The sequence below is a fragment of the Filicampus tigris genome, chromosome 3, assembly GCF_054856515.1.
Source record: "Filicampus tigris isolate MCC_2025a chromosome 3, RoL_Ftig_1.0, whole genome shotgun sequence".
Classification (NCBI taxonomy): Eukaryota; Metazoa; Chordata; class Actinopteri; order Syngnathiformes; family Syngnathidae; genus Filicampus; species Filicampus tigris.
This window is the reverse complement of record NC_141219.1, coordinates 22,427,049-22,446,332: the sequence shown is the minus strand read 5'-3', so window position 1 is coordinate 22,446,332 and position 19,284 is coordinate 22,427,049. Positions and strand designations below refer to the sequence as shown.

At 40.6% G+C, this 19,284-nt stretch overlaps 1 protein-coding gene across 3 annotated transcripts; it reads right to left on the bottom strand.

Moving 5' to 3' along the window:
* Positions 1–4,335: 4,335 nt before the first annotated feature.
* Positions 4,336–17,536, bottom strand: apip (APAF1 interacting protein). Of its 3 annotated transcripts, none has more exons than XM_086026447.1 (9): positions 17,426–17,536; positions 16,414–16,482; positions 15,209–15,309; positions 14,871–14,993; positions 9,166–9,214; positions 7,016–7,133; positions 6,636–6,771; positions 4,754–4,921; positions 4,336–4,663 (listed from the first exon to the last, which is right to left on the bottom strand). In XM_086026447.1, exons 2-9 carry the CDS (start codon positions 16,477–16,479, stop codon positions 4,564–4,566), a joined length of 861 nt encoding a protein of 286 aa, XP_085882573.1. In that variant the 5' UTR covers positions 16,480–16,482; positions 17,426–17,536; the 3' UTR covers positions 4,336–4,563. The 3 variants fall into 3 exon arrangements, with proteins under 3 accessions (XP_085882573.1, XP_085882576.1, XP_085882577.1); XM_086026450.1 differs by lacking the exon at positions 17,426–17,536 and adding an exon at positions 17,349–17,420; XM_086026451.1 differs by lacking the exons at positions 14,871–14,993; positions 17,426–17,536 and adding an exon at positions 16,786–16,867.
* Between the last annotated feature and the right edge of the window lie 1,748 nt (positions 17,537–19,284).

Sequence of the window (19,284 nt, the reverse complement as noted above, 5' to 3'; positions counted from 1 at the left end):
TCGTCCTAACCGTGACCAGCAAAGAACAGTGTTTTTTTTGTTTTTTTCATAAGCAAAGAAGCAGTGTGCGCTCGTCCCAGCATAAAGCTATGTATCTCTGCTCACTTCCACATTTCCTCATTCTCATATAAATCAGCCGAGGAGAGGTTAATCCTTTTGATATGTTGATGTGGTCATTAGTAAGGATGTCCACATACATTTTGGTGCCAATTGATCACCGTTTTTGGACGTTATAAGCAATGAAGGTACAATGATTTCCAATGGAGAGTTTGGAATCGGTTACTCCCGTGACTCCGGCCGAACAAGGATGGACAGCTAGGGGGCGTGGCCATTCTCCTCATTGACAAGGGGCGTTATTCATGGAGTCACTTATTCCCTCATTCCTCCCAAATTTATTGAGAAAATAGAAAATGACAACTCTTTCCATATTCCTGATCAAAAAATATATAAAATGAACTTGTTAGTGAAAACGTGGCCATCCCGGCCCCATCGTCCCTTCAACTTAAAGGGGAGGGTAACCAAAACATTTTTTTTTCCAGACTATGTTCTATGCAGCCCCACTGGTTGAAAAAAGGCATTCTGATACATATTGTGTTAGTGGAATACGGCTTAATCCACCAGTTTTTAGCCATCTCTGGCGGCAACCAATTCGTCACTTCTGTCGACTTAAATGACATCAAAGTTGCTCAGAGCTCAGGTAACGACCAATCACGGCTCACCTGTTTTCTGAAGCTGAGCCATGATTGGTCGTTATCCGAGCCCTGAGCATTAGTGATGTCATTTTCAGTTGACAGACAAACAGACAAAATGGCCGGGCCCTGAGATGGCTAAAAAATGGGTGGGTTTTTAATCAGACTGCTTTGTTTCAACTAGTGAGCCTGCGTAAAACATATTCTTGACAAAAATATGTTTGGGCTGACTACCCCTTTAAAATCATAAACACACTCACAATTCAATCAGTAGGCCTATCTCAAAGAACACGACACAGCATTGAGTGTTCCTTTTTCTCTTGAGATATCAGTGCCAAACACGTCAATGTGACTCGAAGCGTAATTTATGGGCTAAGTGGCACCACTACACACTTGTTATACACACTATACCTTAATTGAAAGAAGCCTACTAGCAGAATAAGAATTTCTGCAGTGCCCATGGAATGTCCACCAACTGATAAGCCCCAGCAAAATAGGAGTTGAAAAAAAAGTTTAAGACACACAACAAAAATGCGCTTTTTAAGGGAGTTCACATGGAGTGCAAACCTGAAGAGAGTCATTTCAGGATGTGCCACTGGAGGCTGAAGGGCCTCTTTAAGTTTGTTTGAGAAAACAGAAATGAGTTGACTCATGAATTCACAAACATTTTGCTAGATCTGCATAGGTAATTATTATTTAATGTACATTTTTGCAATCATGGCATGGAACACTTACTTTTTATGACCATTCCACAATCTCCTATACTCTGTGATGTTGGAATATGGCAATTACCGGTAAATCACAGTTAGGTAGTTAAAAATGCATATGCATCCATGCCAATGGCAAGTTAGTCATTTGTTCATTGAAGCATGAGCGCCTTTAATCACACAAACTATATTAACACTTGATATGCCATTTCCCATAAGGCTTTGCAAAGATTGCATATGTAAGCAGGAACAAGGAAGAAAGAAAGAAGATGGATGCATATTTAAGGCATCAATTCATTGTAGATAAACAAATGACATGTTTAACTACAGAACAATTAGTGAATGTTTTATTCCAAATTAGTTAATGCATTTGTAAACTAGAGAATGCAATTTCTGGAGAAATTGCGTGTGAAGGCGAAGGAAGCAGAATGGAAACCGTGGAATGCGTTGGAATGAAGTTGATTGAAGTTGAAAAAAGTCAGAAGGGAAGTAAGAAAAGAGGACGTAAGGAAACAATGAAAGAAGGAAGTCAGGGAAAAAAACAAGGAAAACAAAGAATGATGGAATCAAAGGAAGGGAGGAAGCATGGAACCAAGATAGCAAGGAAAACGGCAAGAAAGGAAACAAAGTAAGAATACAAAATAGTAGGAAGGAAAGGATGAGGCGAAGAAATGAGGAAGAAAGGACGCTTGGAAGCAAGGAAGGAAGGAAAGAAGGAATCTTGAAGGGAAGGAACCTGGGGATGAAAAATTGTTCAATACTTTTGAACAATATGGCCGCTTCATTAGGGACACCTGGGGATGAGAATTCTGATTGTCCCAATACTTTTGTACTGTACTTAGACTCATCGTTGTCCGTGTGTTTCCCACTACTCCTGTGTTGTCCGCAAGCTTATCTATATTATGGCAGCCCGGGAATTTCGCAGAGCAGTCATAGGTCAGTAGTGTGAACAGGAGGGGGCTCAGTACACAGCGCTGGAACCATGCAGTGCTGAGGGTGATGGAGCAGGAGAGGGTGTTGTGGATTCTGACAGTCTGTGGTCTGTTGGTCAAGAAGTGCAGAACCCAGTCCGCAAGGGATGATCCCAGCCCAGGAAGGTGGAGGAGAAATCCAGAAAGAGCAGAGGGTCATAGGATTTCCTGCTTTCCAGGTATGTGAGGGCTGTGTAGACCACTGATAAGATGGCATCATCAGTGGAGCGTTTTATCCTGTGGGAATACTGGTGAGGGTCCACAGTGATGTTGATGGAATTTTAACTTTTTTAACTGCACTATTATCAGCTTCTTGAAGCACTTCTTGACTATTGGAGTTGAGGTTACTGGCCAAGAGTCATTCAGACCCGATCGATGCAGTCTTTAAGCCATGGGGAGCCATTGCTGATTTATCCCCGTTATTTTTTTCAAAAATCATTAAAGCAGCCAAAAGTGGGTTTAGCGCTCTATACTTCACACGTGTATTAGCATTGCGATGGCACTAAAATCGACTCCTATATGTAATAGTAAAGGGGCTTAAACCTGGGAGCTGGAGAAGCCGCTACACCTCAGGGCGTCGCCATCTTGTTACTTACTGTTAACAAATAAAGAAATACATATGAATGTCAACTGGTAAGTGTTAATATTAAAATGCACATAATCAGCGCAAGAGAAGCCTGACTCTGTAATATCTGCAGGCCTGAGGCATAGACAACCCCACCCCCTTCCAAAAGAAAAAACGTTGTCATGTGCTTTTTAAAGATAATTCCTCAGTAAGTCGCCCAAGAGGAACAAAATATTAAAGTAAACAAAACTGGGACAACTCATCATTTTTGTCTTTTCGTGACATCAGATTGCTTGACATTGTGGGCTTCACAATATCATTTCAATTTATGGGGGGAGTGTTAATATTTTTGTCGTGAATTAGTTTACACAAATACCTCATCAGTAAGAACTGATGGGGACGTTTCAGTATCCTCACAATTTAAATTTAAATAAGCTTGTGACAAATTTGGCTGCAGTCTGTTTGGAGCAGATACAGCGGTGGAGGAAATAGGATTGGGGCAGCAGAGGGAGCTTTTTGAAGGGACAACTCTCGTTTTCAAAAAAAATGGAGTATGCAGAGGATTAGAAGCATGATGTGCAAGTGTATACTAGCATTGTGTGATGCCACCACAACAGCCACTCACCTGCAAGTGTGCAACTTGCGAGAAAAAAAACAATTGTGTCAGCTCATTATTATGCATGTAGCATCAACCTTGAAATAAACTTGTGTCAGCTGATGTGCATTCAATTTTACATACATCATTTAGTATTAAATTGATTTAGGGCACAATTAGGCTGAGGTTAATTTTATGTTTTTAATTTCTATTTATTGAAAAAAATGAATATTTTCTTGTGGAATATATGTAGGCGGCACGGTGGTCGATTGGTTAGCACGTCCGCCTCACAGTTTAGAGGTTGTGGGTTCGATCCCAGCTCCGGCCTCCCTGTGTGGAGTTTGCATGTTCTCCCCGTGCCTGCGTGGGTTTTCTCCGGGTACTCCGGTTTCCTTCCACATTCCAAAAACATGCATGGCAGGTTAATTGATCACTCTAAATTGCCCCTAGGAGTGATAGTGAGTGCGGATGTTTGTCTCTGTGTGCCCTGCGATTGGCTGGCAACCAATTCAGGGTGTCCCCTGCCTACTGCCCGAAAACAGCTGGGATAGGCTACAGCACGGAGCGTTTGTAATCGGTTCCTCCAGTGACTCCAACCGAACAAGGATAGAACGGTAGGGGGCGCGGGCATTCTTCTCATTAAAAAGAGGCGTTAATCATGGAGTCACTTATTTCCTAATTTCTCCTAAATGTATTCATAAAATAGCAACTCTTTTCATTTTCCTGATCAAAAAATATATGTACTTGATGGTGAAAACACGGCCATCCCGGCACCACCATCCCTTTAAGTAAAGGCACAAAATCACAATTGCAGATTAACAGAATGGTATTTTAATGATACAGATTCCACCCACAGGGCTTGAAGCAGTATTCTTCTCAAGGTCTTTCCGGATAAGTGGCCTTCAACTCTGAATCTGCAATCACTGTCAAAATTGTGGAGAGCTGGCATGAAAGCAAAATGATTAAAATCTGCTCCCTGATTGAACTTCCGTGACCTTCCTTGAACAAGCGTCTGTTCAAAAGGTTCCTGTAAATGTCAAACTATTCCTTTCTCTTCTCCTGGAAAAGCTGAAGGGTCCAGTCCACATTGCTTCATCTGAACAGCAATGTCAAACAAGTAGTCGTAGCATTCACACCTACAAATGTGAAGCAACAAACATTATTTAAACATTTGTATTCGTTAAGACATTCACTACTGTTCGACTTTCAGAAAGGTAAATACTCACATAGTCTTGGCTTTTTCCCATGACTCGCCCCACACATACACTCCGTGCCTGCGGACAAGGACAGCGCACGAGTCGGGATACTCCTCCATAGCTTGAGCCATGCGATTTTTTAAGTCCTTCTCTTCTGGCGTATTCTCGATAATAGGCACCACCAGAGTATCATCATAGCTGCAGTATACAAGACATTTTACCCATTAATCAGTCCTATGGCAAACAGTCTCGACAACACATTACATTGCCTCAAGCCTTGACATTCTGCTGTCAACAAGAAAGTGAACAGATCAAACATAATGGTTGCGTATCGAGCATTAGACCCGTGACACCTACTGAGAAAGAACTGTTGAACAAAAAGTTTGCTATTAGCAACAGTTTTTTTTTTTAGAAAGGTTGATCAGGTATTTAAATGGCTGTCAAGTGATGGCAAGTTACTTGACAGCCATCCAATTCCCACTAATTCCCACTGCTCAATTGTGTCAAACCAACACAGAAAGACACATTGCCCCTCACCTCATATTCATCAGTGTGTCAATGGGCTGTTTATTATGCTACCATAGCAACACCCACCATTAGGGCTGCTCGAATAAGCAATTTTGAACCGTAACCGGATTTTTTGGATATAACGACGTTAAAAATGTTCCAATCGGCACCTTCGATTTTGTTATTTTTGGTGTGTCTAAGCCAACGTAGTTTCCTCTGCATTTCCGCTTCCTCCCACGAGCGCGCAGTCCGAAACGACAACATCCATGGCTCTACCAGCGATTCTGTGATTTGCTCAGGCAAGTGAGCGTTTGGTTAATAAATCGGGCAAAAATCACGGCTCCCCTGTTTTCTGAATCTGAGCCGTGAGCATTTGTGATTTTTTCAAGAATATGTTCCCAGCAGGCCCACTAGTTGAAACACGGCATTCTGATTAATTTTGCGTTTGTGGAATAAAAGTTAAGCAGCAAAATGCACTCATTTTTAGCCATCTCTGGGGGCGGCCATTTTGTCTTCTATCGACTGAAAATGACATCACAACTGCTCACAACGTTAACGTTTAACCTTAATCCAAAACGGTTTGTTTTGCTTCTCTAGTATTCTCTAGGTGGATTTCGCTTCTTAACTGATATTCCACAAAATAAGTATTAATCAGAATGCCGTGTTTCAACTAGTGGGCCTGGATAGAACATAATCTTGAAAAAAATATGTTTTGGTTGATTTCTTAGTTTTCTTAGTAAAACAACAATGTAAGTATTTAGTTTTATTTAGCACAGTGCTTCTCCCTAATTTTACTCATTTGATTTCACTCTCCTCTAGATTAAAAAAGGACTGGTGCCCAGAAAAATGAAAAATGTTTACTAATGTTTTTTTTTTTTGGGTAATTATAGTTAGTTTCATAGTATTAGTGCAACTCAGCACTACTGTTGATGATTAATCGACAAGCAAAATAATAGTTTAAGGCAGCCTACTTTACACGCTTGCGCCAAACATCATCGCGGATTGCGTTTGCGAATGACTGCAGGATTACACTAGCGCACAGAGACAAGCATGGTAGCGATTTAAAAAACAAAAACTGAATCGAATAGAAAATCGGGAACTGAAAATTGAAATCGAATCGAATCTGGGCTTGAGTGAATCGTTACATCCCTAATGGTTAGTCACCTGTAACAATACTAGGTGAGGCATGCTGACCTAAATAAACAAAAGTTCAATAACTTCTAAAAGCTTGCAGAAGACTGTTTTAGATAAGATCATGCTAAGACATGTTGTGGTGCCATCCTCAATAACTGTGCTGTACTTGAAATTGTACTTCCTGTAACAAGGCAGTACAAGCTTACACATCACTAAGACATGAAATAGAACTGCATGAGCACAACTGTATGATTACTGCATGGTTCCATACCGATAGTTGGTGACGGTGGTGCCTTTACGAATCCCCTTAATCATCTCCTGGTGTGTTATTCTGAATTCCTTACCAGGATACAGCAAGGTTGCCATGACAGCAGCTTTGGAGTGAGTATGGATAACTGCCTGTGCCCCTGTATTTATTTATTTTTTTCAAAAACAAAAACAAGTTTTTCAGTTTGAGGTTTTTCCAAGATAAAGGATGCTAGAATTCAATGTAGGAATCACTCACAACTACAGTAAAAAGTCCCATAAATCTACCACAGAAATCCCCATGCACTGTACAGTGAACACAGATCACATTAATGTAAACACCTACTTAATATTTGGCTCAGCTGTTTGTCAACTGTTATCACTGTATGGATGAAACCATTTCACCTCTCATAGTATACGCGTTCATAAAGAGTGGGGTGCATTGGCTTTTCTTTAACTTCTTCCAGACAGGTGGACAACTGATGTCTCTCTCCTCCACATCACACACAAACATGTCTTCTGGCTGTTTAAAACACACACACACAAAAACGCACAAGCATGCCCAACAACGGTTAACTAAAACCATTTACAAAGAGCATGATATTATACAGGACCTTACATAAGTAGTCACATCTTTACTTTTTACTCATTTTGTGAAATTTTAACCTCTAACTCGGGAGTTCTGGATTCACACCCCTTGACTATTTACCCATTTTGTGAAATAGCAACCTCTAATTCAGGAGTACCCAACCAGTCGATCGTGGTATACTGGTAGACCGCAACAAAAAAGGTAGGGGGGGGTGTACTGGGTGGGTGGGGTTTTTGTGTGTGCATATTATTGTTATACTGTATTATATATTTTGTGTTAGTGTACAATCTTGCTCACCCTATCAGTTCATATCGACAAAAAAGTCATTATTCGTTGTAGTACGGTATGCTATAATTTCTGGACTATAAGGCCAACACTAGAAATAAGTGGTTTCACATCGCTGTTTGCAGGTCAAAATGTATATTTTGCGCTTCATTATGACACATTGAATTGCAAAACTAAGACTCAAACGCCAAGACAACCGTCAAAAGAAAGTATCAGAAGAAGAACCATCCAGGAAAGTCAAAAAAACACTCCGCTGGGCTCACGTCACCTACAACAGGTAGTCAGGAAGTCGAGGAAAGCTCTGTGCTAATTACGTAGAAGCAGCAGCTAGCTAGCAATAGCTTTGGCTGGCTTGGAGTGCCTAAACACATAACCTCCTAAGTCGGGAATCATCATCTGCATGGCGGCAAATCAGGTACACTTCTGACAAGTGTCATGCTCATGAAGTGTTGACGAAAAAAAGACGGAGAGGCCATGCTGAATGCTAGGCTAACCTAAGAATGACACACTGTTTCACACTGCAATTAAGTGCTTCGGTGATCGATTACACTTTTCACAGCAAAATAAGCAGTGGTGAGCATGTCAGTCCATCTTAAGCATTCCATCATCATATCAGGGTGGTCTACGTTGTGGGCCCAGTTCAGTTCATCCGTTGTCAGCGACAGCCAATTGGCTGGGCAAGTCAAGGAGTGGGGAGAAAGCTCGGAAGCAGAGAGTGTTTATTCACACACAATATAGTGAAATACTATATTAATAAATAAAATTGTTTAATCTTGTGGTATGATTATGATTGACACTAATCATTTGTTGTGAAAGAGTTTGTTGATAACTTACTGCTCGTCCTGATTCCTTCATCCAAGCTAAGGCAACGCTGCTTAACAAATGTGGCTAGTGTGGAACCCCCACTTAGCAGCGAAATGTGATGAACTGAAGTAATCAAAGCATTAATCATTTAGAAACCTTGTTTGATTTAAAATTGTCCAAATCTTTGTAAATTCAGCCTCTCATTAGCAAATAATCTCTGTTTTCTGGAGTCAACCATGAAAGTAGACTTTTTATCTTTCTGTTCAATCAAAAGAAAACATTGCAAAACAAACATTTTCTTTTAATTTGGAAAACAATGATCAACATTTTTGCTGATTTTCTGGTATGTTATGGACCAAACCAGTAACTTAATTTCAACAGATTTATTTGTGTGCATTTTCCGCACTGGCAATTTGAAATGTCCCATTGTTTACTTTTTTTTTCAAATCCAATATGTTGATTAAACAACAAAATATTGGACAGATTAATCAATTATTAAAATAATGGTTAGTTGCAAACCCTAGTTCAAACTGAATAATATTTTTGTGGCATACATTCCTTACATTTTTTTAGATTTAGATTTGAATTTTTTTAGGAATAAAACTTCTGCGTGTGTTTTTATCAGTGAACACTTAGGCCTATTATGCTATTGTAATTTAATGTTGATCATCATGGTACATTGTGCTAAATATTTTTTGGGTGGTATTTGGTACAAAAAGTTTGAGAACTACTGATAGACTATTTTGTGCGGATCCATCAAATTAAATAAAAATTATTTAAATTTGCAATGTAACAAAATGCTTAAAAAACAAAACAAAAAAAGAGCCAAGGGGGTGAATACTTTTGCAAGGTGGTGTACTACACCATCACTACTGACCTGGATTCTCTCTTTCTGGACCCCTGAAGGCGCAATATAGATGTGTTCTCTGTAAATTACGGAACAAACATGCATGTTTTAGTACTGAGGAAATTACAGTGCACAATCAACATTGTAGGGTGCGTGGTCCGCAGTGTGTGTCAAACCTGAAATCCTCACAAAGTGTGAGCAACTGTTCTCCTTGCTTTAAAATGTGTTTCATGGTGTGTGAAAAACTAGGCGCCCACACTGGCTTCCCTGGTAAATTGGCCCATCAGCGGCGTTAACTGTTGAGCGGGAATTTATTCCCAGGTCCCTTTCAGACAGAACTCACTGACACTGCCGTGTCCAAAATGTGTTTTCACACAGCTAATCCGGCTCAGCGCAATGAAATACTGAGGTACCCTAAGATACGATGAATTTAATTATTAATTAACTTAATTCATTCTGTGACCATGCTCGGAATTCTAAACAATTGTATCTCAAATCATCTTTCCCAATTGTAATAAATGGACATGCTATTAATCTGTTCTAGCCTCCCTCCCAAAAAATAACAAAAAACGTTTTAGGTTTTTTAATAAGAAAATTGCACCCTAGGAGGTATTTTTCAGATTATAAGACTCTCCACAGTATAAGTCACGTTTTTCAATAAAATACAACATACCCATCCATCCATTATCTGAGCCGCTTATGCTGTATTATAAATACATAATTAAAACTTTATTCATATTCCCTTTTTCCAATATTCCTCTGCTTTATTCACACAAAATACAAAGACGCCATTCAAACGTTTGCGTGAAATATAATTTCCTTTATTCGTTTTCTTTTTTCATTTGATAATGTTTTTGCCATTATCACAACATTACGCAAAGCATAATGGGGAAGAGAGTTAATGTGAATTTAGAGCTTTGATTAAATAAAACACGCTATAAAAAAAGCACACGTAAAGGAGATGTAAATACATCAAAACTTTGTGGCGCACAACACATCATGTAAAAAAATAAATAAAGATAAAAAAATGGTTTTAACAAGGTGATACAGTACTGGACATCGATAATGACTTTAATGGTAAAAGTGGTTCATTTCCTGAGAGCTGTAATTACCGCTGCCAAATAAGGCTGCCATGATTAGTCGACTATCAAAAGGTCGACATGTCGTTTATTTATATATTCATTTATTTGGCACATTATTTTTCTTTCGAGACTGCCGCGTCACGCTCTTCTCCCGCTGGCTGTTCCAGAGGTCAGAGGTGAACTGTGACCCCATATCAGAAGATAGGTCGGACGGGGTACCAAAACGGGCCACCCACATGCCGATGAAAGCGCAGGCCACATCAGAGGACGCAGTCGAGGCAAGGGGAACGGCTTCAGGCCAGCGGGTCGTCCAGTCCACCATGTTGAAAATGTAGGAGAACCCGTGCGATGTGGGAAACGGGCCCACCAAGTCCACATTAACATGGTCAACCCTCCTTTCAGGAACAGCGAAATGTGCAAAAGGGGCTTTGCTGTGGCGATGTAATGCTCAACTCCGTGCTTCGATGTGGTAGCGGAGAATGTGGGCCGAGTCGAACTGGGGAACCCGTTCAGGAGGCGCTGGAACTTGTCACCGTCAGAGAGCGAGCTGGACAGAGCGTCATATGTCGCCTTGTCGCGGACACAAGGTATCAAGCAGAAAGTTTGCGCATCCACTAAACGTTCACCCTCGACATCCACCAGCAGACTGTGAGCACACAAGAAGTCAAGCCAATGAGTGGAAAGGTGATGAAGTTCCATGTGTATCGTCGGCAGCCGAAACACAAGTCCACAGCCTTCGTGTCATAAGTGCGCATAGGAGTGTCGTTTGCGGAAGACAAGGGTGGGCCATGTGTCCCGCCGGCAGCGTCGCTTGCCGTGGCAGGCAGTACACTCCGCGTAGCACCAGTGTCACAGAGGAACTTCAGGCTGGAAAAGGTGTCTCTGACAAACAACAGGTGTTTTTTCACACCTGCGCCCATGGCTGCTATTGTGCGCAGGTTTATGCGTTTCCCGCGGCGCCAAAACTGAAAGGGGGGCGGCACCTCTTTGCCTTAGTACCGAAGCGGGCATGAAAATAGCACATGCCCTGGTTCCCGGCTGTCAGTGGTAGCGGAACCCTTGCTCACCCGTGCCCCATTGTCCGGCGGGGTGTAGCTGCGCGTCGGGGCCAGCACACCGGGAGCGAAATGCTGGGTAGCGAGGAAAAAGCGGTCCGCCTCCTCCGCTAGAGCACGGGGTTCTGTGATCGTCGTGTTGGCAAGCGCAGTCCGATCATGTGGTGGCATGTGGCGGAGAAACAGTTCAATAAAAAGAAAATTAGGTTCCTCATCGCCAAGGAGGTTCAGCATCTTCTCCATAAGCTCAGAAGGCTTACTGTCCCCCAGTCCCTTGATAGCAAAAAGCCGTCCAGCACGCTCCGATCGTGACAGCTCGAAGGTCTTGAGGAGAAGTGCCTTGAACGCGGCATACTTGGCCCGAGCAGGAGGAGGTGTGATGAAGCCCACCACTCTTGCGGCAGTGGCACCCCCTAGTGCCGTAACGACGTAGTAGTAGCGCGTCGTCATCAGCAATCCCGCGCAGGGCGAATTGAGCCTCCGTCTGCGCGAACCAGGCCGCCGCGGACGCCTCCCAAAACTCCGGCAACTTGAGAACAACGTTACTTGTCGCCATGTTTGATACAGCCACTGAAACTTCAGTACTGACGTCGGGGTCATCAGTGTGGTGCCGAAGGAAAGGAGACGCAGGAGGTGTATCACAGAAGACTTTACTGAACATCACTTATACAGAAAAACCAGGAAGAAGAGACTAACTAAATGGAAGTTGCAACGCTCGTAACAACGTAATCCGGGTGATGTAAACAGAAGCATTGTGGGTAAAGTAGTGTAAGCCTTACACTGTAAGGGCTAATTCGTGTTGGCAACAGAGTCCGAAAGTTACGGCGCATTTCACCAAATATACTCAATACAATGCAAACCTGCCTTTCATGGCAGCACGATGGGCATGCCCAATCATTTAAAAAAAGGAAGCAAGTTATGGCTTGTGCCTGATTTCATATCTGACATAGGCACAGTTGTGTCTAGAAGCTAGCTGCAGTTAGCATACACACGTTACGGTGTGTTTGATGTAACGTTCCTATTTGGTACGCTAACACGTCGTAGCATCTTCTATGGATTAAGCAGCCATTATTCAGTAAACTCGCGTTGATTAACAAGCAAAACTCTGTGTGTTTATGCCCGTGGTGGACATGGACGCAGGAGGCGCACGCTTGCTCTCTCTCTCTCACTCGCGAACGGAGTGATGCGATCATGAACTGGGAAATATCAGCACTCAACACTAAAACGACATATGTGCCAGTCATCGGCATCACATAACAATAAAATCCATAATTAAGTTTGTTGTAATATACTATGTTAAAGTGCAAAAAATAAAGAGCTTTGTTTTTTTGTTACAGGTGCATACCACATTGATTGTGTAGATCAATTTGCTACTTTTAAATTATGCATACTAGTGAAAAGAATAACAAAACCTTTTAGATAAAGTTTAAAATAACACAAAATTAAAAACTAATACAATTGTTTATTTTAGTTTTCTTTAACACAGAGCATTTGCCCAATTTACTCCTCTGATTTCACTACCTTCCGTTAAAAAAAAAAAAAAAAAAGTCTTGGTGCCCAAGAAGAGTGAAATATGTGTACAAGTACTTTTTTTTGTATTCCTAGATAATTTTACTGTATTAGTGCAACTCTGCATAGTGCAGGTTCAATTTTAAAACGCACTAAAGAATTACAGCTAAAAATTTTAAGGCCAGTGTATTGCCATCAATTCAAGCCGCTCTTTTATTTATAAACATGTCAGGAATGATGGCTTAAGTTGCAAAGTTTAATAAAAGTTGAATGTACTATCATCTTGTCTTCATGATTAGTTTGTACATAAAGAATTTAAGATGTAAGCGAATGAGGCTTATTATAAGAGCAGCAGCTTGCTGCTGCAATTCGCCGCGATTTATATACTGTATTATCCGAATAGTCGACTAATCTAACTAACTGTTAGTGATTGGTCGACTAGCAAAATAATAGTTTGTGGCAGCCCTACTGCAAAGTGCAAAAGCAGAAAGGCCCTGGAATGTAGTAGATGGTGGAGGCATGATCCACAAAGTACCCAGGTACATGTACATTTGTGTTCAGCAGTTCTGATCCGTAAGAGACGCAGTTGTTTTACTGTATATTTGTGATTTTTTTTTAATCTAACTATTGGGGGAAACCCAGGACTTCCCATTTTAATAAGTGGTTCAATCACACCAAGCAACAGAACAAACACCCTGGTACAAAAATGAACTTTAGAGCAATAACTTTTTGTTGTTGAAAGCATTTCCCTTCCTTTGCCTGACATAAGATGACGGGAAAGAGTTATTCTTTTGTATAATAACTGCAGACACTCCGTTATTTGTTATGAGGCATTACTGACTCATGTGTTCCTTCAGATTAGGGTGCGCAATAAATACGGTATGCTTGGAAGACTGTTCAAATTTGGACTATCGACCAGTTGCGATAATGCTTTTTAAAGATGTAATTTTAGCTGCCTCAGAGTGAAAATGGCTTAAAATACAAAAATGGTGCCTCTGCATTAAACAGTCTCCAATCCTCCCTACTTCCCCCGCTACTCAAGATAAAAACTATCCAGCTAGAGTAACGCCAGAAGCTTGTTGATGGCCACAAAACGCTTGAAGTTGAGGTGACACTTGCAAAGGGATGTTTAACCATGTAATTCATAAAAACAAAACAAAACAAACAAAAACCATGCAAAGCGGTTTTAAATTGGCCCGATTTGGAACTGTGCATGTTCTTTTTGCCACACTAGTTTTCTCTTTCGATAGGCTTACTGGTGCAAAAAGACATATACTAAATAATAGGGGTGTAACGTACGCTAAATCACGTTTCGGTTTGGTTTGTTTTTTTGGAAACTTTGGTTCGGTATATTTTCGATACAAAAAACAGATTTTTTTTTTTTTTTAATATGTTTATTTTGAAAAGATGACAATTAAACTGTACTTTTTTTTCGAAAAAATAAATAAAAGCAAACCATTCGGGTGATATTCTAAGAAATAAGACCTGAATAAAAAATACACTAAAAAAGATCTCTTAATTTTGTAAACTATTAAGATACTGAAATCTTTAAACAGTCAGCAGCAACAGCCTATGACACATCTAAGTATTCAAGTTAAAGCCAAGTTGTCATTACAGTACATAAAAATACATACAATAACAGTTACAATTATTGCTAACTATATTAAAACTATTTTTATAATGAAAAAAAAAGTAACTTTAATAAGTCTTTATGAAATTGTATACACTTTTTAGGCATTGAAATCTTTGAATGTTCAACAGCATATTGTAACGAATTGGGTTATCTGTGTTGTGGTCGGACTTTTGTGTTGTTGAGTTGTGATATGAATGCATCGTACGGCAAGCGAGTGGAGCGGCGGGGAAAGAAGAGCGCGAGCAGTTGTATTTGGATGAATAAAAACGTGATAATTAAAGTACGTCTGACGGCGTGTTCCTGGAAGACGCTACAATATGATAAATCTCGCTATTTAAGTTTGACGTTTTTGCTCCCTCGTCTAAGAAACATTCACAGTCGGATGATGCCGTGCATGTTAGACGTGCTACCTCATGTTGCAATGTCGGCACACAACTTTCGGACTTAACCACGTACCTTTCTCCATTGACGATTTTAACAGGACAGCCAGAACGTTCCCAAACAGGAGACCGCAGTGTACGGGGGGACCTTCGATCTGTGGCTCTTTTCTGACTCTCACTGTTGTGCCGCCACTCTCCTCTCCCACATGCAACAGTCAATAGCGCCCGTGAGTAAGCTCGCGTTAATTAGTAGACCGAACCGAACGCAAGTGGACCAAACCGAACATGCCATACCGAAACGTATGAATACACCCACGTGTACCGTTACACCCCTACTAAACAACCATAAAAAATTATATCAAAGTAGAATCACACCACAGTCACAGTCTCAACAAAAGCTCATTTCATACAAACCCTCTTCTCAAGCTGATTCCTCCGCCCGTCCCAGTAACCCATCCCAGCTGGTAGAAGAGCCGACAGAGCTCAGGAATAAGTACACGAGGATGCTCCTTGTCCTACAACACAAAGAAATGATTAGGGCCTAGTCTTTAAAAGCTAAATCAAAAATTTGTCAGCTAGTGCTCAACTTAATGATCATATCTGGTCGTTGTTTAAATCAACCGCCCGATACTCTTACTATTTCAAGTGGGCTCTTAGCAGAAATTGACCATAACACACCAAGTTAGATACCTTTTTCGTTTTTGTCAAATTGGGGAAAAGAGACTTAAGGGATCGGGGGATTGAGGCTCAGCTCGTTTCAGTAACAGTCCAGCTGCTCTCAAAATAACTTATCATACACACTATTCGGCATACAGAATACACAACCTGGCGGCACAGAGGGCGAGCGATTAGCATATCTGCATCACAAATCGAAGGTAGTCCGCTTTCCTTCCCACATTTCAAAAATATGCGTATTCATCTTACTGAAGATACTAATATGTATCAATGTGAATGGTGAATGTGATTGTGAATGATTGTGGCCTGTGATGGGCTGGTGACCAGTCCATTATTGGAAATGGATCATAGACAAAGGGATAACGGAGACAAGCTTTTATTTCTTCACCTGGAGAAATCCTCTCAGATTTTATCAAAATATACAGTTGTAGCACATCTTTCATCAAATACATTTTTGGAAGAGAAAACACTACAACTGATTCGTTTGTTGATTTCTGATTTATTTATTTTTTTTCTCTACTATACATGCACACAATCTTTTAGCATTTACGAGTATATTGCTTTTAATGTTTATGCATTTCCAAGGCCTGCGTCTGACATAAAGTAAGCATTCTTAATAATAGTATTTGAAGAAATGGTTACTGCATACTGTCACCCAAGGCACTCTTACAGTCACAGGGTGACATCCTAAAAAAACTCACAGTTGAAGACAGTTTATAACACATTACAAAGAGACAATGTTTGGGAAAATGTCCCAACATTGCACATTGATTTCTGTCTCTTAAAAAAGATTTAGAAAGTTAGGTCAGAGTAAAACTGTCTTTTGTCTTGTGTCCTTTTTACAAGGCAAGGGAAGAAAGAAACCACCACCGCTGCATTTTACAGCCCCATTTAAGACAAATTCCTAGTCTCATCCCTTGTTTTTCCTGTCAAATGATATTTACCTCTTTTTCTACTGAGTCTTGACCTGCACCTTGGTCGCCATTGTTGATGCCACACAAGGAAGACATTTCCTGTGGGAAAACATTCACATTCAGTGAAGGTTTCACACGATTCAACAACAACAACATTTGACATTTGAAAATGGGACCCATTTTCTTTTCAACATTATGATACAAAAACAGCCCAATATTTAGAAACGTTATCACGACAGTGACACAATTGACCTTGCGTACACCTACATGCATTTTTACCAAAGTTCACCTCAAAGTGAACACAAAATGTGACGCAGACTGAGGGTAGACCGATTCAGAGCCAAACAAAGTTTGGTACAAGAAAAGGTTTACAGTTCTGTCAAGTCTTTAGATTCGTTTTACCTTTAGGTATGGTATTATGCCCAGTGTGTCATTAACCTCAGCCATCAAGAGTTAATGAGGCAAATTGTTCAGTCAATTACTCATAATAACATGTTTACGCAGTAGATTACTCATAATAACATGTTTACGCAGTAGACTAAAAGGTGCAACTAAAATGTGCGAGTACATGCAGTGTGGTCATGCAAACGTGCGACTTATTCCGAGCACTTCTAGTGGCAACGAGCAATCAGGTTCTGTCACATTCCAAAAACCTGCACGTTACGTTAATTCAAAACAATAAATGTAGAGTATTTCGATGTATGCAGCCTTTGTAATTAATTTTAATAGAGGGAAGTCGACTACACTTAATAACGAGTCGGTGAGAACATTTGTGAAAACACGCATGCAACAACTAGCCGACATGCAGTCGACAGACACGCAGTGAAAGGTTAATATTAACTGCCTAACCAAATTAATACAATGAGGCGCCCTTCGTGGTTACGTGTGTAAGTTTTGGTAACTTGATGACGTAAGTTACGTGACTTTGCTTGAGGCCATAAAACACGGAATAAAAACAGCCGCACCTTTGCTTTACAAAGGCAGAAAAAAACACGCCGTCTCGTTTCATTTCCTCTACTTTGAAGTGAATGGCAACGCTTACCAGTTTCGACTTCCAAGTCGCTCAAATTATGAAAATATCATAATACGTAATAAAACCTCAAGGCGCATGCGTTGTATTCGCTTGTTCTTGTGTGTTTTGTGGCAGCCTTGGATTCCTTACGGCGCAGTCCTGCTCCCTGCAGGTCAGTGTTAAGATGTACGGATTGGTGCTCATGAGCTATTTAACTGCACTCAATTTACCATTTATCTTGTAAATGGGATAACGTATGCAATGCATGCATCCCAGTTTTCAAAAGTTGTTATGTCTCGTTGTTCGAGTCCACTTTACAAAATGATGCATTTTATGTGTTAGTTTATCCATCCATTATCGATACCGCTTATCCTCACAAGGGTCGCGGGGCGTGCTGGAGCCTATCCCATCTGTCTTTGGGCAGTAGGCAGGGGACACCCTGAATTGGTTGCCAGCCAATCGCAGGGCACACAAAGACAAACATCCGCACTCACAATCACACCTAGGGGCAATTTAGAGTGTCCAATCAACTTACCATGCATGTTTTTGGAATGTGGGAGGAAACCGGAGTACCCGGAGAAAGCCCACGCAGGCACGGGGAGAACATGCAAACTCCACACAGGGATCGAACCCACGACCTCTGAAATGTGAGGCGGACGTGCTAACCAGTCGACCACCGCCCTGTGTTAGTTTAATACTTGTTTATTATTATTGGATTTAAATCTGGATTTAAATCTAGATTAACGAAGGCAGTTTTGGAAAAGTGTCTTACTTTGGATGATTATATCACATAAAGCGGACAGTGTACGGATGTACATAGACTAACCATCCAGTGCAAGAGTAGTATACAAATTAGTTTTACTTTACAAATATAATTTGGGCACTGCGCAGAGTGGTAAAAACAAATTTGTATGATTTTTCTGTTTATACCTGAGCCTGCTGTTTGTTTCACAGTAGGTGCAGTGTTCTTTTCTTTGTACTCACGGCATAGTCAAAATTATGGGAGCCCATTCTCGCCTGTAAACTCCCATATAAAGCAAATGGTATTATTTTGTTAAAGAAAGAAAAACCCATAATCGTCACAAGAACATTATCCCAGAAGCATTGGGGCTTGTCGATACATGCATTTGAACAAATCAGTGGTTCAAGTTATTTGCGGTGAGTTTTTCATTTTTGGACAAAAGAGTACCCATAATTTGCCTATGTTATGTGCCTAAAGAAAAGAACACTGTTATTGTGAAACAAACAGCAGGCTCAGTTATGTTCTGCTAAATCCGGCAGAGGGAACCTGCCGTATGCAAAAGCAACGCAAGACGACCGGGCCATTCACCTTGGTCACACTTGTACTTTGTGGATTTTCCAACAGAATAATGACACAAACACAAAGGTAATGAAAAACAAGAATGTCTAAGAACAAAGCATCAAGTTATAGTCCTGATATAAATACTGTTGGACGTCAGTGAACGAAGCTGTCTAGAGAAGACACCCTTCAAACCTGAGAAGGTTGGAGCACTTTGCTCATAAATAGTGATTCAACATACCTGTCGAGACATGCTAAAGGTTTCATTGAGAGTTACAGAAACCGTTTGATTTCAGTGATTCCACAAAAGGTTGTTCAATAAAATATTGCAGAAAGGGTACAAGCATTTTTGTCCGAACTATTTTCATTATTTTTTAAAGAAAATTTTATTGGACCACAAATATAATAAAATGCCTGATTTCCATTGGATAATTTTAAGCAATTTTTTATTGATGAGTAATTTTGTTCCAATTAAAGTTACTTAAATGATTATTGCTGTTTTTTATTTCATTAGTAGGGACTTGCCGACAATTTTCTACTATACAAAGGTTGAAATCTGGCGGCAAAAGGATTTCAGCGTGAACAGACA

Coding starts and splice junctions, on each gene's coding strand:
- apip (XM_086026447.1), bottom strand. CDS start 16,479: ATGTCTTCCTTGTGTGGCATCAACAATGGCGACCAAGGTGCAGGTCAA. Junction 9,215..14,870: donor AAAATCGTCAATGGAGAAAG/GTACGTGGTTAA, acceptor CGTAATTTACAG/AGAACACATCTATATTGCGC. Junction 4,922..6,635: donor ACCACCGTCACCAACTATCG/GTATGGAACCAT, acceptor TGTATACTGCAG/CTATGATGATACTCTGGTGG.